This window comes from Chroicocephalus ridibundus, chromosome 8, assembly GCF_963924245.1.
Source record: "Chroicocephalus ridibundus chromosome 8, bChrRid1.1, whole genome shotgun sequence".
Classification (NCBI taxonomy): Eukaryota; Metazoa; Chordata; class Aves; order Charadriiformes; family Laridae; genus Chroicocephalus; species Chroicocephalus ridibundus.
In genome coordinates, this window is record NC_086291.1 from 52,573,244 (window position 1) to 52,600,759 (window position 27,516).

At 60.4% G+C, this 27,516-nt stretch overlaps 2 protein-coding genes and 1 long non-coding RNA gene across 7 annotated transcripts in view; 1 reads left to right on the top strand and 2 right to left on the bottom strand.

Moving 5' to 3' along the window:
* Positions 1 to 2,468, bottom strand: part of RAI1 (retinoic acid induced 1) — a 78,485-nt gene extending 76,017 nt beyond the window's left edge. Inside the window, exon 1 of one of the 2 annotated variants that reach the window (XM_063343296.1) lies at positions 2,326 to 2,468. The gene's annotated coding sequence lies outside the window, so the exon portion shown is untranslated. The remainder of the gene's footprint in view (positions 1 to 2,325) is intronic. The other variant, XM_063343293.1, reaches the window with a different exon arrangement.
* A 22,981-nt stretch (positions 2,469 to 25,449) lies between these two features.
* Positions 25,450 to 27,409, bottom strand: LOC134519381 (uncharacterized). Its single transcript, XR_010072203.1, has 2 exons — positions 27,102 to 27,409; positions 25,450 to 25,593 (listed from the first exon to the last, which is right to left on the bottom strand). It is a non-coding gene; the product is annotated as an uncharacterized LOC134519381 (long non-coding RNA).
* Positions 26,216 to 27,516, top strand: part of PEMT (phosphatidylethanolamine N-methyltransferase) — a 44,338-nt gene continuing 43,037 nt past the window's right edge. Inside the window, exon 1 of one of the 4 annotated variants that reach the window (XM_063343476.1) lies at positions 26,216 to 26,368. Coding sequence is in view for 2 of the 4 variants with exons in the window: in XM_063343475.1 (XP_063199545.1) it covers positions 26,569 to 26,694 (126 nt within the window). In the remaining 2 variants the exon portion in view is untranslated. Of the gene's footprint in view, positions 26,369 to 26,545; positions 26,695 to 27,516 lie in introns of those variants that run through there. The other 3 variants (XM_063343478.1, XM_063343475.1, XM_063343477.1) reach the window with 3 other exon arrangements.

Sequence of the window (27,516 nt, forward strand, 5' to 3'; positions counted from 1 at the left end):
ACCCGCGACTCCCCTCACCTTCACACGGGGCCGAAGGGAGAGCGGGGACCAAGCAAGGCCAGGAACCAGGTCACCGCCGCTGGTTTCCAGGCAGCAAAGGTTTGGAAGAGCAGAGGATCATTTAGCAGAGCGACAGTGAAGGTTCAGAGCAGAGCCTTCAAATTACACGCTACAGAGCACTTTTCCTGCCTAAAAGGTCTCTGAAATGACTGTGGCGGCTCTGAAACGAAGCACTCTGTATGCAATTGTTCCCTGGGGCTTCCAGAGGAGACAGAGCCGGGAGAGGAGAGGTGGGTCTGCGGTCCCCGGCACGGGCAGCTCCTCCTCAGACGAGGACGCACACTTCTTCTGAACTGCACGGCACAGCCGTGCCGCTTCCCTAAATCTCCCCGGGCAGTTTCTACCAGTCGTGGTTATTTTTTTTTTATTTTTTTTTATTATGTTCTTTTTATTTCTCACTTCCTGCCTTGAACTTCACACAGCTCCCGGCCCCGGGCTGCAGAGCTGCTGCTCAGGGTGGCCCCAGCCCCCGGGCTCCAAGCCCCACATGCAGATCCCCGCTGAACCCTTCAACCACCATGCCTCTTGCCATGCCTCAAGGCACACCTCAATCCCGCAGGGAACGGGGAGGGAAGAGCGCTCAGGGGGAACGTGTCCTTTTCTCCATCTCCCTTGGCTCCTTCCCATCCTTCTCCACTCCATCCCCCAGCAGCTGGAGGTCCATTTTCATCAGGCAGTGACAGACACCAGGAGATGCGGTCTCAGCACCGGCTGTGCACCTGACTGTACAGCACAGCCATCCTCTGCCTCACCCCCCGCAGGTCCCCCCACCCACGCATGGGTGACAGCACCCACATCCACAGAGCCACCACCCAGAGCTCACCCCACCTGGAGAACACAAGCTGCCACCCCGGGGAAGGCAGCTGTGGGGTAGGAGTGCCCTGCTAAGCCCCAGCAGCCAGCAGAAAACCATTTCTGGACCCTCAAGGAAGCTCCGGTGATGCCCACAAGCTGGAGCAGCTGGAGGAGCCCTCAGGAGGTGGTGGCACCACCAGCGATGCCTTCCCTCTGCTTGCATAGGGCCCCAGGAGCGCTCTCCCATGCAAAAACCCCCACTATTGTTTTTGTTCCTCCAAAACATCACTTTGGGAGGTCACCTGAGGGCAGCCAACCCGGGCACCGCTCGCAGCCAAGGGGAGAGCGGGCAGGAACCCAGTGGCCACAAGAGCTTTTTGCAAAGCCAAATTTGCTCACGTCTAAGGGAGGGCATCGCGCTCCATCAAAGGCGGCGGGGAACGAACGCGCACCCCAGCAGCTCCCCGCTCTGACGTCAATGAAAACCTCCGGCAGGTCTGCGACGTCAGCCGCGACGCTTCGCCACCGGCCGGAGAGCCCTCGGGATGCTGACCCCTGGGCTGGGGGAAGCATCTCCCTTGGGATCCCCGGCCATGGGAGCACCACCCTGCACCGTTCCAGCTGCACGTTTCCAGGGGGTGGGTGGGAAGGGGGACACACACACACACTGGAATTTAGCTGGAATTTAGCAGCTTAAAAGCAGCTGCAGCAGAAGGGGCGGGGGGGGGGGGGGGGAAGATGGGGCTCCCGGGGGGGCTTCCAGATGCACCAAGTTTCCCCCTCCGCATCCCCGCGCTGCCAGCCGGGAGCACCGCGGCCACCCGCGGGGCCGGGGAGCCCCTCGCTGTCCCCGTCGTCGTCCCCCCACCCCCCCCCCGTGACGTCACAGAGCTCGGGTCAGGCTCGCGCTTGGGGGGAGGATATCGAGGGCGGGGGGGGTCGAGGCGGTGGGGGGTCGTGGCGGGGGCCGGAACGGGCTGCGGTTGCAAATGGGAGCGCGGGCGGAACGAAGCGCTGGGCAGCGGGAATGGGAAGGGAAGGGAAGGGAAGGGAAGGGAAGGGAAGGGAAGGGAAGGGAAGGGAAGGGAAGGGAAGGGAAGGGAAGGGAAGGGAAGGGAAGGGAAGGGAAGGGAAGGGAAAGGAAGGGAAGGGAAGGGAAGGGAAGGGAAGGGAAGATGCCGGCGGCGCGGCGGGGGACGCGGTGCCACCGCCGCTCCAGCGGCAGCGGGAATGCAGCGGGCCCGGCGGGAGCCGCGGCTGCAGCCGCCGTTGCGAGGCGAAACGAGCTGGGCGGTAACGCGGGGCGGCGGGCAGGGCTTCCCCCCCCACCCCGCGCGCCGGCAGCCCGCCCCGCTCCCCCCGCCAGACAACGGCTGTCACCCCCCCCCCGCCCCCCGTCCTCCCCAGTCCTCCCCGGGGCCGCCGGCCTCCCCCGGGGCCCGCCCGGAGCCGTAACCGGAGCCTTCTTACCTGGCGGGCCGTGCCCCGCTGGGTCTCAGCGGCGGCGCTGGGCGGGGGCGGCCCCGGCGGCCATCCCCGGGCGGCCGCGCCGCTCTCCGCCGCGCCGTTCGAGCCGCCTCGGCGGTGTCAGCGGGCGGGAGCCCCGCGCGGCGCCGGGAGGGAGGGGAGGAAAGTCGGGGGCATGACCGAGCGCCGTCGGAAGTGCACGCGCGCCCGCCGCCCTGCCCGCGACGGCGGCGACACCTGCCGGCCGCCCCGCGCGCCGCCGGTAAGCCGTCAGCGCGCGCCGCCGGGAGCAGCGGGGGCTGGTGGGCGCAGCGGGGACCGGGCGCCGCACGGGACACCGGGACTCCGCACCGGGCAGCGGTTGCTGGGCATTGTACGGCAGCTACTGGGCACCGGGTACCGGGCACTGGACGGCGAGCACGGGTACGGGGTGCGGGGCACCCCGCAGGGCAGCACCCGCCGGGGAATGGTGCCGGGCACCGGGGGCTGCGCGGCGAGGCGGGGGGGAAGACCCGGGCGCTGGGCGCTGTGCACGGGGGACCGCGCACCGGATCCGGGGTCAGGGCTTAGATCCGGATTTGGATCTGGGTCCGCGTCTGGATTTGGATTTGGGTCTGTCTCTGGATTTGGATCCACATTTGGATCAGGGTCAGACCACATGTGGGGGCCGCGCTTGGATCTGGGTCTGGGTCTGGATCAGGATTGGGATCTGGATTTAGACCCACATCTGGATTTGCATTTGGAGCTGGATTCACATCCTCATCTGGATCCACATCTGCATCCGAATCTGGAACACGCATCCTTTGCAAAGGATGGAGGCGGCGCGTCCGACCCCCCTGCTCTCCGAGCATCCCACGGCAGCTCCAGCGGGTGACAGAGCACCCTCATGCCACGGGGTGCTCGCTCCCCAAGGGTGCTGCCCCGCTCCCCCTGCCCCAGGCAGCCTGGGGAGCCCGGGGGGAAATCTGGGGTCCGCAGCAGCCGTGGCAGGAGCCGAGGGGAGGGACAAAATGGCAGCGGTCCCGCTGGCCTTGGCTGTTGCTCAGCGGTGTGTCTGGGGCTGAACGTGCTCCAAGGAGGAGCTGAGGTCAGGGAGGGGGACGAGTGCAGGAAACATATTAAGCGAGGAAAATTGGCTGCAGCCGGCACTGCTGCCTGGTGCTGGCTTGGGATTTTCCTCTCCGTCAGGTATCTGGTGTAAGCCCTTGCTGTTCGGCGGTCGCAGCTGGTTAACCGTTCTCAGACGTGCCACCGGCCGCCGGCAACCCGCTCTGCACCAAGAGGGGTGGCACCCAGCACCCCTCCTTGCTTGTGTCCCCGCTGCTGACACCCGGCTTTGGCCACGGCACAGTGTGCAGGTATTTTTTAATGGGAAGATTCTGGGCTCTCGCAGCCGGGCTGCTAATTTGTAATCCTGTTTTTCTATTAAAATAAAAGCCTCTCTCTTACTCCCGAACGTGAGAGCCAAAGTGAAACTATGAGGAAGTCCCTGTTTGCAGAACACGCTGTGAAAAGCACAAAGGAAACGAAGTGAAAACAGCATTTTGCACGTTTTTTAGCCTCATTTTAGCTGGGACTTGGAACCGCAGAAGGGAAATCTTTTCCAGCAGGATGTGCACAGCGGGGGGCTGCGTCGAGCTGCTGGTGTCCCTTTGGAGCAGGGCCACCTGCCTGCCGAGGGACAGCAACCTCTGCCGGTCCCTGCTTTGTCCCCAAGGGGTCTCAGGTCCCTTGGGGGTCCCAGGGACGCCGGCTGGAGCAGCATGTCCCCTGCCAGGCGGGGATGGCAGCCGATGGCAGGAAATACCTGCTGCTCCACCGCTTCCCTGGCCAAAGCGAACAAGAGAGAGAGTGTTCGGAGGGCGGCTGGGGCCACGTGCGGCAGGAGGAGCCTCCGAGGGACACACAGGCCATTGTTCCTTGAGTGCGCGGGGCGGAAATTCGGGATGGACCCCTTGTGTGCCGCCCTCCCAGCACTGCCGGGGGCTGATCCTGGGCTGCGAGCGGGGGATCCCCCAAAGTGGATCCAGCTGGGAATTGGTCAAACCCCACGTCTGGCGGCTGAGCGGCTGGTGGTGGCGGTGGGACAGCCCCAGTGGGACAGCCCCCGTGGTACAGCCCGCTCGAGGTGGCTCTCCTGCTCCTCGTGGCTGGAGCATGGCACGTGCCCGAGGACTTTCAGCCTTTCCAGAGCTCTAACTGATATTCGTCGTGGTCCTGCGGTAGCGCTGCTGTCTGTCCTTCCGCACCTCCGCCAGCAGCCGTGCAGTGACCGGGCAAGACATTTAATATGGTCTGGTTTAGATCCGCGGTTTGCCATTTCTTTAAGCGCTCCCTGGTGTTTTCCTTTCTCTTGTACAGAGTCTTTTACCACCAACGCTCCCCCATTTCTTTAAAAAGGAAGAAAACAACTTGCAGAATATGCCTGGCCTTGCAAATCCCTAATTACCCGCCACACATCCAAGGAAGCGGGCTTCCCTTTGAGCAGCGCTGCTGTAGGCAGGGAACGGCTGCAGGCTCTCCCCGAGGTGGCTGATAACGCCGGCTCTTCCCCGCTGCCGTTGCAGGGAGAGCAGAGAGGGGTTTGTCTTGCTGCTCCCACCCCAGCTTCCCAGCCAGCTCTGCTCTCCTTCCCCCGGCGCCTGTCCCTGCACCGGCTTCCAGATCTGACGAGGTTTTTTGTGAGGGAGGCTGCAAAAAGGGGGAGAGAAGAGAACGTGCTGCTCTTCTTCCTGGCCTCCGCGCTCTGCCCTTTCTCAGGAACCGGCCAGATTGTTTCCATTAGGAGAAGCTGAGGATCCAAGTATTTGTCAATGGCCAGGAGAAGATTTGCTGATCCTAACTGCTATTCCCTAGAATAATGTTGAGCGAGGCGCTTGGCGTGTAACCATCCTTTTATGGTAAAATTAGGGATAAATGCTCAGTGGATTTGCATTTGAAGTTGATTGATACGTGGCATTAGTGCACACGTAGATAATTTCGTATTTTGAGATTGCTGAGCAAGGAATAATTTTTATTTTGGGTCAAAGATAAGGGCATTGCGTTGAGATGAAACATGCAGGGTTTTTGGTCTGTGTCGCAGGCGGTGTGTGTCTCTTTGCTGGGTAAGGTGATGGCAGGTCCGCGTTAGCCATTCCTGCCCTTGCTTTTAAGTGCTTTGGGTCTGTACCCGATGCAAGGAGTAATCCCCCTGCCGTCGCTTAACACCAGGACGCGGTTCCAACTTTCTGAGCTTTGGAGTTTCCCATGATTAAAAAAAAAAAAAAAAGCAGAAACCTCTGTTTTATTTTATTTATTTATTTTTATGCTGTGCCACTGAGAAACATGAACTAAATGGAGCAGCGCAGCTTGATCGGTACAGGAAAGGTACGGGCAGAACATTGCCCAGCTGGCGATGCCTTTCAGACCCACCTCTGGCAACCTGGACTGAAGCCGTCGGCAGCACCTCGTCCCTTCCTGCTGCTCAGCGCCGGTCCCTGCCCTCGCGCCAGCCCTCGTGGCTTGTCCCAGGTTGGGTGACATGGCTGGTGTTGTGCTGGGAGGTGCACAGGAACGTTGGCTCCCTCACGTTGCTCGACCTCTCCGGGCTGTTGAGTGTTGAATGCACTCAGGCTTTTGGGAAGCTGGAGCTTGGGGTACGTCCACCTCAGCCAGCATCTGTTCCCTTCACAGTAAGGACAAGCGCTCAGCCCCCCTGGGGACTTGGTGGTGGAGGAGAGGGGCTCCTTTTTAGGTCCCCAAGCCACGAGGGTCAAGTAGCTGGGGGCTACTTTGCTAAATGCATCAGCACAGGGCATCTGGGGACAGGCGAGGTCATCCATCCATCCATCCGTCCGTCCATCCGTCCATCCATCCATCCATCCATCCATCCATCCATCCATCCATCCATCCATCTCCCAGAGGAGGGTGGCTTCCAGGAGGAGCACTTGGGCCATTTCAGCAGGGGCAGGCAGCAGGAGGTGTTGCCGTTCACGGGGTAAAGAGAGCTCTAATGAGAAGGAGCCATGCAGACATTTATTAGCCAGGCAGTTGGATCCTCAGGTGCAGGTAACTCAGCGAAAGCACCGGGCCATTTGCATGCAGGAGATGGCAAGCGATTGTGTCCCACAGATAACGCAGAAACCCCCCCCGGCGTCCCTCCTTGCCCCTTTGGTCAGGTCCCAGAGCCACCACAGCCGGCGGGACAGGGGCTGGTGGCCGGGGGCTATGTGGCAAACCCCCTCCTCCTCCTCCAAAGCAGGTGGGGGGGAAAGAAAAAAAGAAGGGGAAGGAGGAGGGAGCAGAGCTGAGCAGCAAAATAAGCTGCGCTACAAAGCGCCCCGAGCTGTCACTTGTGCTTGAGGCCATCCCTGCTGTGTGGCCGAGTGGCTTTTTCCAGGCCTGGCAGTAGAAGCCCGGAGGGGTGGGAAGGGGGACAGGGGTGAGGGAAGGAGGGAGACGGCCAACGTGCATTCGAGCCTTGATAGGTTTCAGAGGCTGCGGCGTGTTTTGGGGATGAACGCTGCTCCGGGGCCCCTCCCAGCGAGCAGCAGCGCTGCGAGTGAGCTGCAGGCATCGCATTTGTCTGGCTGGCGACTTCCTTGTTACGCTGAAAGCGGTCATAAAAAAGAAATAAATGGGAAAAAAAAAAAAAAAGCAAAATCTACAACAACAAAAAATATAGCACCGGCCCGCGCCCCCCCCCCCCCCCCCACTCCATCCCCCATTTCCACCACCCAACAACAACCAAGAAAGGCAAGATCTTTCATAAGCCCGGAAGATGTCACCATAGAAACAGAAATCAGACCCACTCCAAGGATCCTGCCGCCTGGGAAGGCGATAAAATGTTTTCTATCGATTGCTGTCGGGAAAGTCACTGCTGATAAGCCATCCGAGGAGAAATGGAGCAGGGATGCAGGGACGCGGGAGCTTTTCAAGTGAGCCTCCAGATGGTCCCTGGGCCACCCCTGCGCGGTGGTCGGGGGCCGTGGGACCGCGGGCTTGCTGGGGGCGGCTGCTGTGCCCCGGGCTGGTGCCAGCGTGTGTGAGCGCAAGAGGAAGTGTGAGTGTTTCGTGCCTGTGGTGTGGCGACGTGTGCGTGCCCTGGTTGTTCTAAGCGTGAAGTGGAAAGCCCGCTGTCTGCCTTCCCGTTCGCTTTTGCGGCAGAGGCAGCTGTTCCTGGCGAAAACGTGCCGTGTCGAGGCGGAGGCGGCTCAACTTTCCCTTGGCTCCTGCCACGGCATCGCCGGGGTTTGCCATCCTCTTGCCTCCCCTCGGTAGCGGCAGCGATAAAGTCCCTGCCAGCCTTGTGCCCTCGCAGGACCAGGGTCCCCGGTCCCCATTTGCACGCAGGGGGCTGCTCTGCAGTTGAGAGCATCCCTGTGGCTGCAGTGCCGGCCGGGAGGTGCGGGATCTTCCCGACGGCTCTTCCCAGGGTGCCGCGCAACGCCGGGGCCTGGCTCGCGCGCCCTTTGAGGAGACGGAAAATCCTATTATCTGCTCATTCTTCTCGCAGTGTGAAGCCTCAGAGCATTCAGCAGCAGCCGAGTGTGGTCTGCTGCCTGCAGCCCCGAGCTGCCTCCGCTCCCACCCCCGCGGGAAGATCCCCGGGGTTACCACGGACGGGCATCACCTTCGCATCCCCTGATCCACGCCAGAGCCCCGGGATACGGCTCTCCCCGCAATGCCATTTGCAGCATCCAGCTGTGGGGTGCAAGGGATGGGTGCACAGGGAAGCAGGCTGGGGGGCTGGGGGCTGTTTTCCCCCGCTCCGTGGGGAGCTGAGGCTGCCGCTGCAGCCTGCAAAGCCTCCCGTCATTAGGGCCGGGAAGGTGGTAACCCGTCTTGCATTCTCCATCCCCGCGGCATCTTTGCTGCCAGTAATTGGCAGCAATAAAAGAGGCAGTTAATCCAGGCCAGCGTGGGACGCAGGCACATTGATGTCTGCGGTGAAAGACACCCTTGGCAAGGAGGAGCCGGGGAAGAATACGCTCCTGGGCACAATTTGTAGCCCTGGAGAGCTGGTTGGATGCCACGGGGAGCATTTGCTGGGGATTTTGTTAATGATGCAGGCGCAGCCTTCCCGGCTTGGCCTGCGCTAAAGCCCTGGCTCGCGCAAGCTGAGGCTGTTTGGCTTGAACTTAGACCAGCTGCTTTCCACTGGCTGGTGGATTTTTGTCTTGTTACTGGGTGGCTCCGTGCAGGAGATGAACAAAGGAGCAGTTAGTGGGTGATTTCACCTTGGGGTTGTTGTTTTTTTTTGGAGGAGGAGGAAGGAAGGGTTAAACCGGGTCTTGTTACTCAGTTATTTTAGGATGGTAGCGCTGAAGAGACCGCAAAAGGATTTCTCTGCACATGGGAAGATGGAATTTAATCAATATTGACAACAGCCATTCACCAAAACAGGCTCATTCACTAATGAAAGCCAGACCTGGTGACTCCCCTGGGAAGGACGGCTTTGGGAAAGAAGGGAAGGAGGCACTGGGAAAGCCAGGGCTCCCTCTCTCATGCTGCTGGTGCTTAGGAAACCAGGCTGCATTTGGGGTTGATTTTCCCAGCGTGGAATGGCTGTTGGTGCAGGATGCCCAGGACTGGCCCTCGTAGCAGCAAAGCAACGGTCCCATCCCTGCCCCAGGACCTGGATCCATGTCACCCCCCAGACACCGAGGCTGGGACGCGTGCGATGACAGCAAAGCCATCCCCAGACGGATGGCGAGGCGTGGGGTACAGCGGGGCAGGACGGAGGCGCAGGGCTTTGCCCTCCAGCTCGGACCACAGCCGGGGGGTCCCTGCGCAGTGAATTCTCCTTCCGTGAGCTTGTTTCCATCCAAGCCGTGTAATCTGTTGGGATTTCTAGCACCTATTGAACTCAAACACCCACCAAGGCGGTGGGAGAAGATTGTTTTTGTCAAAATTTTGTGTTTTCAGCTCTACCGTTGCAAGTAAAAGCAGAAAATAGTCAAGACACCCCTGAGACCAGCCGCTCCCGTCAACGTAGCACATGAAGAAGAAACCTAATTTCTGCGGTTGGCAGCTGGTATTTCCCCGTCGCTGCCGGCTCTGTGCCCTGGAGCCGAGCTGAGCTCGCTATCGCACAGTGCTGGGGGCTCCCAAAACCCTGTGGACACAGCTGGGGGCTCGGGCATCGCCCGGGGGCAGCTGGGGCTGCTGGACCAGGACCCGCTTGGCCATTTCCCTGGGCACACAGGGCACCGTCACTGGGCCAAGCCACGTCCAGTTGGGAAGTGTGACCTTGCAGGCATGCCGGTACCTGCAGCTGCCTCCCGGCCTGCAAAATCACTACTCCGGACTTGTTGGGCTGTAAGCTTGACTCTGAGATTTAGGTTTTAACAAAAAATCCAGCTGTTTACCCCCGTGTGTCCCCAGCTTCCTGGAAAGCCATGGAAAACGGCGAGCCCGAGAATGATCCTGCTCCAACGCAGCATCGGCGCAGTGCAGTGACCCGTCCCTGCCGTGGGGAGGGGTCGCCTTAATTTGTTGGGCACTTTTTTCCCTTCTAAAAGGCAGCATTGCATCCCCTGGCCTTCTGTTGTGGCCGCGGGGCTGCTCCCAGAGCGGGGGGGCTGAGCGGGATGCGATTGGAAAGAAGGAAGATTTTGATCCCCCGCCAAGCCCGCACAATCCCATCCAAGTTCACACTGGCAGATAATGAGCTTTAATGAGCAGGCCACACTAATTGGTAAGTGATCCCAGAACCGTCTGTGGCAGAGGCGAGGGATGAGCAGCGGCAGCTCCGGGCGAGGGGGGGGCCAGGGCTGCGCAGCCCCCGGCGCTCCGGAGGGCAGGAGATGCCAGAGCTGGGGCTGCCCATGGCAAGGGCTGGGAATGCCCGTGGCAAGGGCTCTGCCTGCCCTGCGCGGGGGGCTGCCGGTGAGGACTGCAAGCAGGACCGTGCGCGGATTTTGCAAGCAGGGCCATGAGCTGGGTTTGTAAGATCTCTTCTTGGTGCCCCGCCGGCATTGTAAACATCTCCAGGGTGGAGATGCACGGGCAAAAAGAACCATGGGAATAGCCATGCCTCCTGCTCCCAGCTCTTCGGTGGGTGAGAAATGGGGAGCAGGGAGCTGGAGGCTTTTGCACCGCGGGGTGATGAGTTGGCACCCGCAGCCCTTGGAGCCGGAGCAGGGCAGGGTGAGCCCCGGTGGCCGGCCCCAGCGGGCAGACGTATGGCGCTGCCAAGACAGTCCTAATCGGAGATCACTGTAAATTCCCCTCTCAAATGGAGTGGAAAAATGCTATTAAGCTAATAGAACATCACGGGGGAAGGACGTTCCACCACCATGGTCTCCAGGGAATTGGGCCGTGATGAGGGGAAGGAGCAGGAGATGACAGCAGCCAGCGTGCTCGGGGCGGTGGGAGCGCAGACCAGCTCAGGGCCACCCAGCCCTGCTTTGCTGTGCCCTGCCTCGGTTTCCCCATGTGGCCAAGGGACAGCGAGCTCTGGTCCAGCAGCCAAGAGACCCCGGGAGCTGGCTGAAGGGCTTTATTTGCCATCGACCCATTGTACATTGGGGAAACTGAGGCACGTGAGAGCTTGCCAGAGTCACCCAGGAGATCAAGGACAGCAGCAGGACCCTGCATCCCCTGGGTGCCTCAGTGCCACATTCCCAAGGAAAAAGGTTTAAATAGAAATGTGGCCAGGAGGGCAGCTGGAGCCGGGGCTCACCCAGACTGTGGGATTTGGGAGCCTGTGCTGGCTGGGGAGCAGGAGCTGGGGAGCAGCGCGGTCTGGGGGCTGCCGGTGGGCAGGGGGCTGCTGGAGTTGCTGCTGGGGGCTGCCTTGAGTGATGCTGGAAAACGCAATGACGGCAGTGCCTGGGAAGGGGCCAGGATGTTAATCGTCTGCCTTGGGGGTGCAGCGCAGGCAGGGGATTACGCAGTGACGGCAGCGGGGTGAGTCCTGCCAGCACCCCAAGGGACAGGGCAGGGGGGTGGAGGACCCATCGCCCCCATCAGCAGTAATTAGAGGGGGCCATCGTTAGACGGAACCACCCGTAACCCAGGGCAGGCTGGGCTCTGCCCGGGGGGAGCTCAGGCACCCCGGGGCTGTGAGCAGGAGCCTGGGGTCCCCCCCAAAGGAGCAGAGGGGTGGCCTGTCCCCAACCGCAGGCGCTCTGCCAGGTCCCTACAGCAGCCGTGCTCCCTTCCCGACACTAAGTGGCAGCCTCTGCCCGGCTTTGGGGCAGCCCCTGGCAGCGCCTGGGCAGCAGGGCCCGGGCAGCAGCATCCTCGGGGGGGACCGCAGCATCCTCAGGGGGGTGCAGCAGCATCCTCTGGGTACCAGGACTCCCAGCCTGGCTGATACCTGCCTGGGTGCAGACCACGCTGGGGGTCCTGCCAGGGGATGTGCTCACCCCCCCAGCCATGGGTGTCAGGCTGAGCCCCGCTCGGGGTCAGATCGGGTCAGCGCTGCCTGCTAGGAGGGAGATAAGAAGCAGCGTTGGCAGCTGTTGGTACCATCTGCTGAATTAGAATCACAATGCACTAAACAAATAGCGTCTTGGGATAAAAACGTGCTGCTTAAGGCAAGGAGGTGTTTCTGCTGCAGGTATTGCTATGACCTGGTAACCCACCGTGGGGATTTGCAGCGCTATAAAGAAGCGCAGGGATATAAATGAGTCCTGGGAGTTGTATCCTGCCTGTGTGCACGTCGGTGTGTCCATGGCTATGGAAGCACGTTGGGTCTTGTGCCGTACAAAGTGCTGACACTTTGGGGAAATGCTGCTCTGGATTCTCTGCAGCACAGAGTGGCGGGGGGCTGGTGGTGGCGGCGGGAGAATAAATCAAACGACCGTCAGGGTTTTGGCAGAAGCCATCACTTCAGCCCAGCATGAGAGATCAAAGAGAAGGGCAGCGTGACACCAGGGCAGCCCCTGCTCCCTCCCAGGCGTTGCCCTTGGCATGGTACCAAACTTTATCCTCGGGGACCCAGCTTGCCAAGATATTCCCGTGCAAGATATTCCTTCGCTCCCACGCCGAGCTGCTGCTGGTCCCGCAGCCTGTCCTGCACCATCAGGGCACGAAATTCTGCATGGGAGCTCAGGATCTCCCCGGCCCTGGTCTATCCCAGCGCGTGCAGGTAATACAATCCTGCATGGACCTTATAGAATAGACATAGCAGGCTGTATTATATATGCGCTTGAACTCTGTGTTCATCTAGAGGGGTAAATGCAACCTGCAGGGCTGCAGACAGTTTTTCCCCTGGGCTGGGGACAGGTACAGCTGATGGTCACTTGAGGACGCGGTAGCAGCACGCGGGTCCCAGCCAGCCCCGCTCCCCGGAGCCGGCGCCGCCGCTTCACATCTGCGAATGCCGATAAAGCATGGCCCGACTCGCCAGCCGCCAGCTCACACACACGTTAAGCCCCTCGGTGCCGATGCTTTGTCACAGCTAAGCGCTCACGCCGGGTTTAACACGGCCCAGTCGGCTGGCACGCATTCCACTCCGCATTTATCCCTTCCAATTTTGGAGCAACCAGCCGATCATAACTATTCGCCCTACTGCAAACAGCCCCGGGGCTGAGCTCGGTGCCTGCGTGCCCCGTCCTGCACCACCCACGCTCGGGAAGGCTGCATCTCCTGCAAGCTAAACCAGGGACGCGCCACACCCCCCCAAAATCCTGGAGAAACTCAGCCTCCAGCAGGCCTGGGAGGTCTCCAGGGAGATCTCTTCTCCCTGGTATCTGGTGATAGGATGCGTAGGAATGGTTCAAAGCTGCGCCAGGAGAGGTTTAGATGGGACATTAGGAAGCATTTCTTTACCAAGAGGGTGGTCAAACGCTGGGACAGGCTTCCAAGAGAGGTGGTCAATACCCCAAGCCCGTCAGTGTTTAAGAGCCATTTGGACAATGCCCTTAATAACATGCTTTAAGTTTTGGTCAGCCCCGAAGCGGCCAGGCAGTGGGACTAGATGACCATTGTATGTCCCTTCTAGCTAAAAATACTCTATTCTAAATTTTGAAATTCATTCCCACAGCCACTCCAAAACCCCTTTGGCTTTCCTTATCTCCCTCATTTCCCCACGAACAAGCTCAGGCCGCTGAGTTATTTCCATTGCTGCCGGACGATTTGTGGCCGCCTGCCACCGCGCAGAGGACAGGGATGCTCAGATGAACCATCCAGCATCTCCCCCCCCGCCCTCCGGCCCCGGTGTAAATCAGCACGACGCCGCCGATTTCAGCGGGGCTGATTTACGCCAGCAGAAGGACGCTCCCAAGTAGGGCCATGATTTAGCAATCCCATTAGGACCTCGCCACTTCTGCAGAAGAGGCGCAGCGGGTCGGTTTGTCTTCTCCTCCCGGAGAAAAGGACGCGGTGACGAGCAGTGACGGCACTGGCAACCGGCCGTGCTGCCGCTCGCCGGCCATCTCCGGCAGGATCAGTGCTCCGAGGGCACAGCTTCATCCCAGGAAGGTAAAAACCTCCTCTGTGATTTATAGCAGGCAGGAGAAGCCGGTCCCATCTGCTACCCCAGGCACCTTCTCTCTTTTTTTTTTTTTTTTTTATTAAAGCATGAAAGCTAACTGCGAGAAACAACAGAGCGGCAGGAAAAGTGTCTTTCATGGGCATGGTTCCTGGGGAGGCAAAAGCTGCAAGGCAGCTGGAGCCGAATGTACCTCCCTGGGAGCCCTGGAGAAGATGAGTGTCATTTTGCAAATGGGAGAGTGAGGCAGACAAGCCAAAAAAGCCAAAAAAAGAAGAAAATCTCCTCTCGGTGCTCTCTCATCCGCTTTTCCTGACCCTTCCTCTGGTCCTCGTTCGCTCTAAGGGCATTTTACCCTACACGATGCTCTGCAGCCGGTGCTTGCGCACACAAGCAGAGCACGGCCGCGCGAATCGCCCCTCAGCCGGGCTAACAAATGACTAAACAACTGCAAAGGCACTTTGCAGCATCATTTTTTTCCTCCAACAGATTTAGCAGCAGACTGGCTTTTACGGTGCAGCTCTCCCTTCAGTCGCTTTATCCAGCCTCCGTAACGTACCACCCCCTCAAGGAAAAAAAAAAAAAAAAAAAGAGGAAAGCAGATAAAAACCAGGCCATTTCGGAGAAACGGCACCCACGTACAAAATGGCTCCTTGAGGGCTACTGCAGCCCTCCATGCTCTGATTTAAAGGCCGAGCAATTAGCGCGGCAAGCTGGGAGAGCACTTCCAGCAGTGCTCGGGGAGGAGGTTGGCTGCTATTTTGGGGTGCTGAGGCCGGGAGCAGGAGCCGAACAGGCAGCACTCAGCTCGGTGGGGGGATCAGGGGGAGGTTTGCAGGTCCCACCGGTGGGAAGGGGTTGCTGAAGATGAGGAAGGCCACTCTGGAAGACGTGGCTGGGGAAGAGGAGCATCAGGTGCAGCTCCTGGGCTGCTGAAGATGAGGAAGGCCACTCTGGAAGACGTGGCTGGGGAAGAGGAGCATCAGGTGCAGCTCCTGGGCTGCTGAAGATGAGGAAGGCCACTCTGGAAGATGTGGCTGGGGAAGAGGAGCATCAGGTGCAGCTCCTGGGCTGCTGAAGATGAGGAAGGCCACTCTGGAAGATGTGGCTGGGGAAGAGGAGCATCAGGTGCAGCTCCTGGGCTGCTGAAGATGAGGAAGGCCACTCTGGAAGACGTGGCTGGGGAAGAGGAGCATCAGGTGCAGCTCCTGGGCTGCTGAAGATGAGGAAGGCCACTCTGGAAGACGTGGCTGGGGAAGAGGAGCATCAGGTGCAGCTCCTGGGCTGCTGGAGATGAGGAAGGCCACTCTGGAAGATGTGGCTGGGGAAGAGGAGCATCAGGTGCAGCTCCTGGGCTGGACGCTGAGTGGCCTGGTTGAAGGAACATCTGGAAAACATCTGGGTGCAGGGTGGCTTGGGCTGACACACATAACACCAGCCCAGTGAGCAGAAGGGTGTTAAACTTCCCACAGGCCAAACCTCTTGCCTGGCTCGTCCGGTTTTCCGCCTGTGCCTTGTTGACGTCAGCGGTGGCCTCAACGTTGTGGGCTGCTCCATGCTTTTTTTGGGGATGCTTCCTGCTGCATCACCCCAGCAAACAGCCAGGTCCCACCAAGCACAGGCTCTCCCACCCCACCTGGGCACCCCCAAAGGCTGGTTTACTGTCTCATGGCACCGTCACCGCCGGGAGCAGCGCATCTTGCACGTCTTCCCTTGCTTCTTGGCAGCAACATCACCAGGATGCCCCACCCTCATCCCTGAAGAGGGGACCCGTGGGGCCACCCCTTCCCCACCACTGCTCACCTCGCAGCTGAAGAAGAGCTGCTCAGGGGCAGCCGATGGAGGGAAAAGGAGGTTTTAACCCAAGACTGACCGCAGGGAAAAAGGCTTTCCTGTGGAAGTGTTGAGATTAATCGAGCCACGGGGAAATGATTTGCTGCTCATCACCCCACGTGCATTTTGCTCACAAGCCACTACTCGACCTGACCGCGTGGGCCGGCATTGCGCTTTCCTGCTGTTACACCCCAAAACACGCTCCCGTTTCCCTTCCCGATGGCTTTCACCCACGTCCCCCTGTCCCGAAGCCCCCCCTGGACCTTCTCCAGGGACACGCGTCTCCTCCTGGGTGGAGAGATTTGCTTTCCCAGCCCTTCCCTCAGCTTCTGCCCTCTGAGCCTCATGTCTTTGGGGTCCTCCTCACCCCCTGTCCCCCAGGCGCTCGCCTGCGGGGATGGTGGCCTCAGCACGGCCGGCTCAGGTTGGTGGCACTGCCAGAGCCCTGCCTGGTGCCAGGGCGGCCGTGGGTGCCTGCGCCGCGACGTTGCCCTCCCAGCGCTCCCTTCTTGGGGCAAATTAGCGATATTTCAGTTCTTTTTTGCAGCTCGTTGTAACAAATGTCCTCAGGTTGTCTTTTTAGTGCTTAAACATGTTATATATGTGCTGGTGTGCCTGCGCGGTGGCCCGCGGTGGGGCTTTTTGGGTTATTCATCCTCCGTTTCCCCTCGCCTCTGGTGATGGCAGGATCGGGACGAGCTCCCAGCTCCTCTCCCCGGTGTCCCCAAGCTCAGCGCTGTCATCGGCTGCGTTTTGGGGGGTGAGAGGGGAGCTGGGAGGGAGAGGAACTGCAAGACCTGGGAAGGACACGGTGCAGCCCGGGGACATCCCCAGCCCCCAGAGCAGGGTTTGACCTCCACGGGCTCAATTTTCCCTCTTTCTCCAGCTCCCTCGTCCTTCCCTTCCTCCTCCAGGAAAACAAAACGTCCGTGGTTCATCTCCTGCAGAGCCTGGGCTGGGGTGATGCTGTGCCAGCAGCCGCAGCCTTGGAGAGCTGGGGACATGCTGTCCCTCCAGGGAAACTCCTTGAAAAGTCAAGGCCAAGCTGGCACCGCATCCAGCACGCTCGGAGGAGGCTGGATTTACTTCTGACCATAATAATCGTGTAATACCACAGCCTTGCCGTGTGCCCTTGGTCACATCCCTCCTTCCCGGCGCTCCCCAGCGATGATGATGCTGTTGGAGACCGTGGGTGAAAATATCAGCAGGATGGAGGGATGGAGCAGGAGGCTGCCGGCCACACGCCGTGCTCCTGGCAAGTCTGGGAGCTGCAAACACGTAATGCCGCTTCTCCCTTGCGGTCTCCAGGATTAGCTTAATAGCACGGGGAAATAACAGGATGAAAAATTCGCTCCCCTCCAAGCACTAAAAGCCAAGTTTCAAGGTTAATTGTCTGCCCTGTAGGAATAGCTTTTGCACGCTGCAAGGGGCTTAATTAGTGTCATTTTAGCCAAGCAGAGAGAGCGCGCCCTGAACCCGTACCGCATGCCCCCAAGCCTATTTTCCTCTCCCTGCGCCGGGCGGAGAGGTGATAGATTGCAGGCAGCTTCCCTGCGCCAGCAGCCAGCGAGGCCGGATTTGGGGCCGATCACGGAACCCCATGAGGCTCCTCGGCAGCTGCAGCACCGCTGTGGCCTCGTACCCCATCCCTGCACCCACCGCACCTCTGGGTCCTGCGCCCATGGGTCCTGCTGCTTTGCAAGCCTGTTGGGGTTGTCCCATCAGGCTGGAGCCGGTGGGAAAGCATCCGGATGTGACCGCACGGGGAATATCCAACATGGGGGAGCGAAAGGCAGCGTTTAAGGGAAGCCAGAGCAGGTTTGTGGTGGGTGCAGCACAGCTCGGGGTCCTGCCCAGCGCCGCGGAGACGATGCCCAGCTGCCATGCATTGATGTGCTGCAAAGTGGCTGGATCCTGCCTCCTGCTTCTTGTGTCCCCCCCGGCCAGGGGGGCACCCATCCCCACCGAGCACCCTTCTGGGAGAAAAAGCACATGCTGCCAGGCTTGGCTTTAATGAGAGGCACAAGGAGATGGAGGTAATTTCTCTTCCCAATTAGCGCGGTCCTCCATGCCTCTATCAGCTGCGGGACACGACCCCGCTCTCCACGCAGATGAGACTTGTTTGCAGCCCAACGCCAATCCCCGGCAGCCGGTGTGGGGGCCAGACGCCATCCGGCACCGAGGGAGGAGGAGAGACAATAGCTTTGAGCCCTGCTTTGGCAACCAGGGCCGGTGCCAGCAGCAGGGTCTCTGGTGGCACAGGGGCAGCCCGTCTGCAGGGGCCACCCAGGGCAGCAGCTTCCCATCGCAGCATCCTCAGCAGCGAAGGGGAGCAGCACCCTTGGGTGCCCCCATGGAGGGTCCCCGTGGCCTGGTGCGGAGCCACCAGCCGCCTCCCAGCGTGGTTTCCCATCACCCGGCATCCATCCTCACTGGGCTCCGGCTCGCAGAGCCCACAGGGACAGCCGTGACCTCCTGCGCAATCCAGGCCAGGAGGCTCCCCTGGATGCCTGCCCGTCTGGGCTGGAGGTGACCTTGGAGAGGAGCAGCCTGTTGGGATTTAAAGTTTTTCCATACTGAAGAATTCACAGCAGCCCCCGCTAAACCTATCTGCTGGCAAAACCTCCTTATCCCTGCTCCGGCCACGCTTCCAGCCAGGCTGTTCTCCTCCCACCCCTGCCGTTCCCTGCCGTGGGGCTGTGGCCGGTGGGTGCCGGGTCTGCCCTGTGCTCCCAGCCCCGCTCCAGCCTCTCCTCCTTCCCCCTCTGCCCTTTGGATTCAATTTCTTGCCCCGGCAGCCGATGTCCAAACGGGGCCCCAGGGGCTCCCCACAAGCAACAACAAACCGCAGCAGAAAACATCCGTCCCGACGGCCGGGGCTGGCACGGAGCCCCCGCACCCCTGCCTGGGCAGCCACCAGCAAGCCCAGCCAGTCACCCTTTTTATGGGGATTTGCAAAAAAAAACCCAACCCCCAGTTCTTGGCGAGTGGGTGATGCTGCAGGCAGGCACTCTGGCAAAGGGGACGTCTGGGTTTCGGTGCTTCCAGGCAGTTTCTGGCTTCTCCAGGTGCGGGAGGAAGAAGGGATGTTGTGGAGGAGGGAGCAGGGACAGCATCTTGTCTTTAGCAATAAGGGGATTAAACACCTTAAACCTGAAACAGGGTAAACACTCTGCTTTTGTTTAGGTGGGGAAACACCAGACCTTTTGTTTCAGGCCCTGTTTTCTACAAAGCAGGGATCAGTTTGTGCTCGGTGTTCTTCATCTTGCTGAAAAGGTGAAGGAAAAAAAAAAGTTAAAAAGTTGGCTCCAGCAGCTTCTTTTTGCTGAAACGGCCTGAATTGGCACCCAGCTCCCAGTCTGCCTACAGGGAGTCACGGCAGGGAAAGCTGGGTGCATGATTTGGGGGGTCCCAGGGCCGAGGCAGGAGCCCCCCATGGCTGGTGGGGAGGGGGTCAGTGGGGCGGCTGGCACCCATGGGTCGCCCTCCCCTCCTGCCACTGCGATTCAGGGCTTTGGGCTCATGGTGGTGAGGAGCAACGTGTTTTTAATTTGTTGAAGGGAATTAAGCTCATCTGTGTCTGCCTACTCACATCGCCTCCACTTCCATTAATTTCTGAGCCGCTTGCCTGGTTTCCTTTGGCTCTCGCAGGGGTTTGGCATCGCAGGGAGACCAATTTCCTGCAAATTCTACAAATGCTGGTGGCTGGGGGACCCCATCAGCCCCGTCCCTGCAGTGGGGGGCACTTTTGGTGGCCCACCACATTAGTTCTACGGGGACCTGCCGCCTCGTGACCAGCCACTGATTCAGGGATGGCACCGTGAGCTGGCAGCGCTCGGTACCGGGCCACATCCAAGCGGGACTGGTTCATCTCGGCAGAGGAAAGTGGCTGGCCAAAGGTTGGGTGGAAGTGGAGCAGAAAGCCCATGGGATGCACCAGGGAGAAGGTGGGAAAGCCCGGAGTGAGCATGATGCCCGGGGCGGAGGATCTCCCTGCTCGGGGGTCTGCCGTGCCCCTCGCCGGTGGGATGCGAGGGCAGAACTGTTGTCCATGGTGTGTCACTGGGAGGGCACGGAGACGGGGAGCTTGCTGGCCACGGGGCCTCTGCCCTCCTGGCATCCCCAACCTTCTTCCCAGGGTCCCCGACCTTCTTTCCATCTTCCTTTTGAGACGCTTCTGCAATGCAGCTCGTAAACAGCCAAAAAAGCAGAGGGGAAAGAAGAGAAGGTAAAAATAACAGCAGCAGGAGTGGGCTTGAAGTAAATAACAGCAAAACATCAAAGAGGAGGGGGAGTGGTGCTCTGAGGAGGTATTTATAGCCGGCTCTGTGGTTCCTCGGAATAAACCCGTGCGCCCCCGTGGAAGCATCTTCCCTGGCCCCCGCGAGCGTGTGTTTGTGTCCGAGACCTGCAAGTCAGTCCTTCTCCAGGGGCTCCCTGGCTGGTTTAAGCCCGGAGGCAGATCACTTTGGAGAGACGACTCGGGGAAGGGCTGATGCCCCGAATAGGCTCCGAGCCCAGCTCTCCGTGGCACTGAGCACTGGGGCCAGGCGCCCGCGGCGGGGGCCATCACGCACGGCACAAAGCAACCCCCGCCATCAGGCTTTACCCCCCGCCGAGTCCTCGATGAGGGTTTTTTTTCTCTCTGCAGCCCTCCTGGGTGTCACATCTGAGAGCAAGGCTGATTGCCTGGGAAAAGCCGGCTGCCAGCGGAGCGAGGGATGAGAGGCGGCCACGGAGCTGATGCTGAGCGCCGTGACTCACCTCCCGCCATCATCCCTGCTGCGGCCAGCATTAGGCAAGAGTCTGGATGGTTTGGCATCCCAAACCTGGCTGCTCGGCTAATGAGGACACCCTGATTGTATGTGTCCAGAGCAATGCCCCATATCCCTGTGCTGATGATGTGCAGGGAAGTTTTTTGGAGGCTGGTTCAGCCCTCTGCAGCTTGCACGGTATGGGCAAAGGTGCCGGGGGTGTGCAGGGTGGTTTGTAGGTGCAGAAAGGACCAGGGGGTGCCGGCAGTGTTAGGAAAAGCTTCCCAGTCTCCTTGGACGGACCTAGGGGCAATGGGGGCTATTTCCACACCCCGGCATGGGACGTGCTTGTGGCTGTGGGACATGGTGGCAGCGACCTTTTCAGCTGCCCCCTGCTTTGGGAAGCCGCAGCTTCTCCTAAAGTATCTGTCCCCATGAAAGATACTTTGGAGGGATTTAAAGGGTTTGGGGGAGAACGGATCGGCGATGAACCCTCCAGCCAGCTGTGCAGAATCAGGACCTTTTGGAGAAGAGAAAGCCACCGGGCTGCGGCAGCAAGGGCTTCTGCACGCCCTCGCTGCTGGTCTCTAATCAGACACGGGGTTTGCAATTAAGCGACACGGAGTACCCTGGGGACACAGCCTGCTGTTTGAGCCAAGCTCAGACGAGTTCGGGGAGGGAGAGACCTGATTTCCCACTTAGCAGACAGGTCACGATCGGTGGATTCATTGATCCCAGAAAGTAAAGCCTCCGCTTCATTAGAGGCATGCTGGTGATGGACGTGGCCTCGGGGAGCGGGGAAGCTGTTGTGAATCCTTCCCTAAATGTTGTCTCCACCGGGCTCAAAGCGCAGATGCCGGGAAGCTCCTCTGACAGCTCTGCTTCCTTTGGAGCCCATCCCACGCAAGGCTCCTTGGAAACAGGCTGGGGCTGGAAAGATGCCCCTTAGTGCCACTGTGTCCGTCCCCTCCCTCTGCGGTTGTCTCCACCAAGGCGTGACGAGGGCACGATGCCCCGGGTTAGAGCAAAACGAGCTGTGGCTGTTGCCAGGGCAGGGCACCCTGCTCCAAAACGTTGATGTAAGGTGGACCTGGAGTCAGGTTCGCGGGCTTCCCAGAGCCCGGAGTGCTCGTGAGGGGTGTTCACCCAGACGCATGGACACTGCAAGGCTGTGTAGAGCTGGGTCGGGTGCAGGCAGCACAGGGAGGGCTGAGAAGAAGCAGCCCCAGGCCGTCGGGACACGCTGATGCTTGGCAAGACGCTGACGGAAGGTCCTGCCTGCTCTGCTCCCGAACCAGGACCTGGCATACGCAGAATGTTTTCACTGCAAAGGCGAAGGGGCTGCTGTTATTCCCCTTCGCCTGCAGGAAGGACGGATCCTGCTCTGCCCTCCGCTGCGTTTCTGATTTGCCCTGCCCAGATCAGCTCTCCCCGGAGGGAGGTTTCCTCGCTGGCTCCTGCCAAGAGTTACTGGCAATAACTTCTCGGTGCCCTTCAATGCAGCTGCTCAAGACAGCAGATGGGGACGTGGGTTGTAGCTGTGCCAGGCCGGTTGCTCTGCAAGCCTGGGTCGGGATAAGCCGTGCTTATGCAAGTAGCTCCGTCTACACCCAAAGGTCCCATTCCCTCCTGTAAATATCTACTGAGATACTGGTGTAGTCACTGGGAGCGCAGCGGGGACAGCTTCACCAGGGGTGAGCGCTGCCCACGAGCTGGAGCGGGGCCCTTCCCTGCATCACGACTTAGCACATAAGCCAGCACGGCAACAACACCCACAGGCGAAAAAGCAAGGGAAGGGCTGTGAGCCACCGCCGTGGAAATTTTGGCGGTTTTCCTGGTTCTCTGCGTGAGGGGAGCCACGCGGGGGACACGACACGGCTTTTAAGGAGGTTTCTGCTCCAGGGAATGGCGCTATGCTGCTGGTTCGGGGCAGGGATGTGTCATCCCGCTCCCGCAGGTGTTAGGACTCCTTGTTGCTAATTCTTTCTTTCCAGAAAGCATCTCCCGTGGCCAAACCTGCCTGGCAGGACACCCCGACGCCAACACAGGCATCCTCAGCTTTCATCGGTGACAAGCCTCCCACGCCCTGACACGTCCCCTTCGCAGGGGCTGTCGTTCGACAACAGCTCTTGGGACAGATCTCGAGCTCCCAAACATTTGGCTCCGGTTTCTGGCTCATGCTGATACACAGAGGAGCTGGAAGCGAAGCACCCTCTTCCCATCCTGGCTTTCAGTTTGGGAGCATCTCCGGCTTTTGGGGAATTTAGGCACGTGGAGTTGATCTTGGTTGCTCTCCACATCCTTGGGCATTGAAGGGAATGCAAGGAGCAGTCAGGGCATGGAAAGAAGGAGCGGAGCAGCTGCCTCTCCGGATTTACAGGGATCAGCAGCCGAGCGGGTCCCCAGCACTAACCAGGTGTAACTGGGAGCAGAGTCTGACTCACATACCATATGTTCCCAATCCACCGCGTTCAATCAAGCCTAATAAAATTGATAGGGGAGCATTGAAAATCTCGTGATTAATTCTTTATGATCTGTAATAGGGGAGCTGTGTGCCAATTACTCGAGTAAATCATTCATCAGAATATAAATAGAGCTAACCTCCAGCACAAACACTAGAGGATTTCCACTAGGATTGCAGGTCTGGATTGCAGCATTGCACCGCTGGTGACAACGTGTTATCTGAAGGAGGACAGAAGAGCACCTGCAATTTTTCCCGCTCCTGCCCAAGGTTTCAGCTCTGTGCTCCAGCGTTATTTGCTTCTCTCTAGGCTTCCAGTGCTGTCCTTTACCGTGGGGTTCGATGCTCCGTCCTTGATCCCCGTGACCCGTCAGTCCAAGCCCTTGCAGGTTTGCAAGGATCAAACCCACCGGCGTCAGCTTTATTTTGGGGGCAGGTTTGAACACGTGGACCGTGACACAGCCCTCAGGGAAGGGGACACAAAGGATTGGGAAAAAGCCCCCAGCCCCACGCCGTGCCCATGGGACCTCTATCAGCAAGGGACGCAGCTGGGGTGGGACCAGGCGGATTGCAAGCTCGGGTACGAGAACCCAAGGTTGCCAGCAGAAAGCAGCCCTTCCTGGTGACCACCAAAGCTCGCTGGGGACAACCATAAAGTCTGGTTCGCTTGGCTGGAGCAATGGCCGAGAGGGGGGTTATAGGAGCTGCAAGCAAGCAGGGGAGTTGATGAGCTTGTCCCGCTTTGCAGAGGACGGCAGCAAGTTACCTGCAGAGAGTGGAAGCTGTGGGTGCTTTATATCCTCTTTTTTTCCTTTTTCTCAGCAAGGAAACCAATCCTTTGGCCTGGAAGCTTTCTCTTGGGTTTGTAAGGAGAGATGTCCCTCTGTGCCGAAGTTGACCTGGCTGCAGTTTCCCAACCAACGTCCCGTTTCTAAGGGAAACCCGCCCGACAACACTCCCTGCTCTGGATTTCCAGGCGCTGAGAGTCCCCTGGGTCTCCTTGTGTTTGAAATGCTCCCCAGTAAACTGCAGCTCGGCGAGCGGCGGCGTGCTGCTAACTGGCAGGCAGCGAACATCCTTCACCGGGCCGACGCGCACATGCGATGAACGCGTCAAACGCATGGAAACCCTTCGGTGCCGCTGATGTACCGCCTTAGAGGGACACCGCCGCTGCAGCAGGAGCAATGGTGGCTGCACGATCCCTGCGTGCCGTTAACGGCTGCCAGCCGGCTCGTCGGCTCCCGGTCCTGCCTCCGACAGGGCAGCTCATCGCCGCCGTTACGAATGACTTCGTTTAAGTGCTTTCTGCCCACGCAGGCATTTGCAACTCCATATTCATCGGTGACCTTTCGGGGCCGTGTTGGGATTTCAAAGGGTGCTTGGGGAGGGTTCAAGCTGAGAAGGGACTTGGGAAAGCCGAGGGCAGTGCCCTCCTCCTCAGGTCGGTGCTCGGAAACGGAGAGCTGGATAAAAGGCACGCCATGGGGAGAAGGGGAGGGATGGGGACACAAAGGAAAATCCAGCCCTGCAGAAAGCCCTCTTTGTCTCCTTCCCAGCTGCTGGGATATTTCCGAGGCAGGATGGAGGCCGGCATGGAGGGACCCTGCTGCCACAAACCCCCCCTTGTCCCTCTTACTTGGAAAATGTTCCCTGGACAGGGGATTTGGCAGCAGGAACGGCGTGGAGGCTCCGGTGTTATTCCCTGCCCCAAACACAGCTGAGCTGGTGGTAGGGCATTGGGTCCTGCAGCACATGCCATCGCTGGGTGCCCCCCAATGTGGGGTGACAGGACGGACGTGTCCATGACAGCCCAGCTCTGCTGGCCTTGAGCGAGGAGCCAGCAAGACAGCTCACCCTCCGCACCTCCTCACCATCCGTCCCTCCCTCCGACCCTCGCCCAGACCCACTCCTCCTCCCAGCCCGCCACGGTACCCTTTTCTTTTCCCAGCTGGCAGCACCAGGACGTTTGGAGGTTTCTTCCTGCTAATTCCCTCCCCGGGGGGACGTTTCCTCCTCTCTGAGCACAGCCATCATTGCTTTCCTCACCGGGTCCCCTTCGCCCTCCCCGCTGCCCCAAGCACCCAGCTGGTGGGACTCGCAAAATAAACATCCTCCCATCTGCTCCCGCGCCCCAGCCTGGGAGACGGCAGAGGTGATAATTACACACTCGGCACGGCAAAATTATCCAGCGCAAGGGAGAAGAGGCCGGAAGCAGCTGGAGATCATCCATGGGGAACGCTGCTCCCACCCACAGCGCCTTCGTGCCTGCCTCACCCCAAACCGGCCCGGCAACGCGATTTGTATTGGGAATGTGCTCGTCGGACCCAGTGCGATGGGGTGCAGCCCTGTGCGAGCACCCCGAGTGCCGGAGCTGACCCTGCAGGCCGGGAGGTGGGGATGCGCTGGTGCAGCGCGGGGTTTGGGGCTGTTTCCCATGGAGCTGAGAGTCACAGCTGGGATCCCCAGCATCTCCTGAAGCGTATCCTCCAAGGATGCCATTTTACCGGGGAGGGCTTCGTGTGAGCTGTCACTCACACACGTTTCTGGTGCCGGCCAAGGCACGAGCGCTCAGGCATCCCGTCCCTTACCCACTCCCAGGAGACCTCTGGGAGGGACACTTGCAGCTCATTCACGAGGCTTCCCTTCATGTCAAACTCCTTTTTCAAGAAAATTTATTTCCCCTCAAAGGAGGGTCTGCAGAAGCAGAGACCCTCAGAGGTTGCGGGGATGATACCGCCTGATTTCCCATGCGCTGGCAGGTCCGGGACTGCAGCCCATGAGGTGCGTTAACCAGAAACATCCTAGAGAGGAGCGAAGAAGAAAAATAAGATTAGTATGAGTAATAACAGCAATTTGAAAAAAAAAAAAAATCACACCTGCTGAAGGCGATAGGACGCAGCGAATTGTCCTTAAAATAGATCCAGACCTTGAAGGCTTTACATTTTGCCCTGGAATGAGTAATATTTGGCAATCAACATTTAACTTCCACAGCCTCTCCCGTACCGGAAAGCCACTGGAGCTTTTTCCCTCCCCCTGGCCCTGGTGAAGGCGCTGATCAGGGGCAGCGGACAGGCAGGGGATGGCTTAGGGGGACAGGCAGGGGACAGGCAGGGGACAGGCAGGGGATGGGTTAGGGTGACAGGCAGGGGATGGGTTAGGGTGACAGGCAGGGGATGCGTTAGGGGGACAGGCAGGGGACAGGCAGGGGATGGGCAGGGGGACAGGCAGGAGACAGGCAGGACAGGCAGGGGATGGGCAGGGGTGGCAGGGCCAGGTCTCTGCCCCGCTGGCACCTCGGTTTCTTGCCCACTCTCCCCTCCGGGGGTGTTTTACCCCCCTGCCCCGCCCGGCCCCGCCGCCAGCCCCACGCCAGCTGCCCGGGGCGGGGGGGAGCCCAGGGGCCGCGTCCCGCCCGCCCCAGTGTGTGTTCGGGGGGGGGGGGGTGGCGACCCGCGCCGCGGCCCGGTTGCTTCACCGGGCAGGGTCGAAGTCCAGCGGCCGGCAGCCCGGGCCGCCCTCCCCACCGCCGGACACACGCTCCCAACGCGCGACGGAGGCGGCCGGGCCCGCGGCGAGGTCAGTGCTTCCCCGGCGCCGCAGGCCCCGGCCCGGCCCGGCCGCCAGGCCCGGCTCCCCCCGCGCCCTACCGGCGGCGGCGGAGGCGGGACTACGGTTCCCGTCAGCGCCACCGCGGGGCTCCGCGCTCGGCCGGCCCCGGGCGGCGGAGGCGGCGGGGAACGGGGCGGGGGGGGGGGGGGAGACCCCGGCCCCGCGCCATGGCGGGGCGGCCTGGGCCGGGCGCGGGGCGGAGGGAGGCGGTGGCGGCGGCGGCGGCGGCGGGCGGGGGCCGGCCCTTCCCGCGGGAGTGCTGCGAAGGGCTGGGCGGCCTGGAGTACGGCCAGGTACCGGCGGGGCCCGGGGGGGCGGGCGGGGAGCGCCGGGCTCGCTGCGGGCCCGGGGAAAGGCCCGGGCTGGGGCGCTGCCGCTCGGCTGCGGGGGGCGGCCCCGGGACGGTGTCGTCCTCCCACCCCCCCCTCCCCCTTGTCCCCTTCGGGCCTCTGCCGGTGCCATCGCGGGGCGCAGCGGGGCTGGTTCGCACGGGGGGTGGCAGGAACCCCCCGGTCGGTGTCTGGGGGTGCAGCACACCCTGGGGGACGCTTGGTACGCGTGCCCGAGGTGCAGCCGCCATCGTCCCTGGCCTGCTTCCACCCAGGCACGCTCTGGACACGTGGCGAGGGCAGCACCGGCACCGCACGGGAGTCCTGTGGGTGCTGCCGCCGGCTCGCCCAGATGCCCATGCATCACTCACCCAGATGGCCATGCAGCTCTTGCCCAGGCACCCATGCATCGCTGCCCCGGGTGCCCGTTCATCACTCTCCCTCCCTGACTTCGGGGCTGCAGGCAAGCAGGTAGCGTTTGCCACCCGTTATTTATCACCCATCAGGGAGGAGGGAGCAAAGTTGGATGTTGTGTGCCTGTTACGTGGCTGTCCTGGCAGCTTGCAGAGACAGCTCATCCTAATGGGTTCCCTTTTTATCCCTAAAAGCACATCCTAAGGCACAGGCCAATCTGCCTCCCGCTGGCAGCGGCGAGTTTGGTTGTTGAGGAGGAGAAAAGAAGGTGAGTGCAATGCTAGCGATGTTGCCAGCCAGGAGTTAGTAGGTCAAGAAGCTTTTGTTCAGCCCGTGCTGGCAGTGTGCTCAGCGCCGTACAAAACGAGAGGA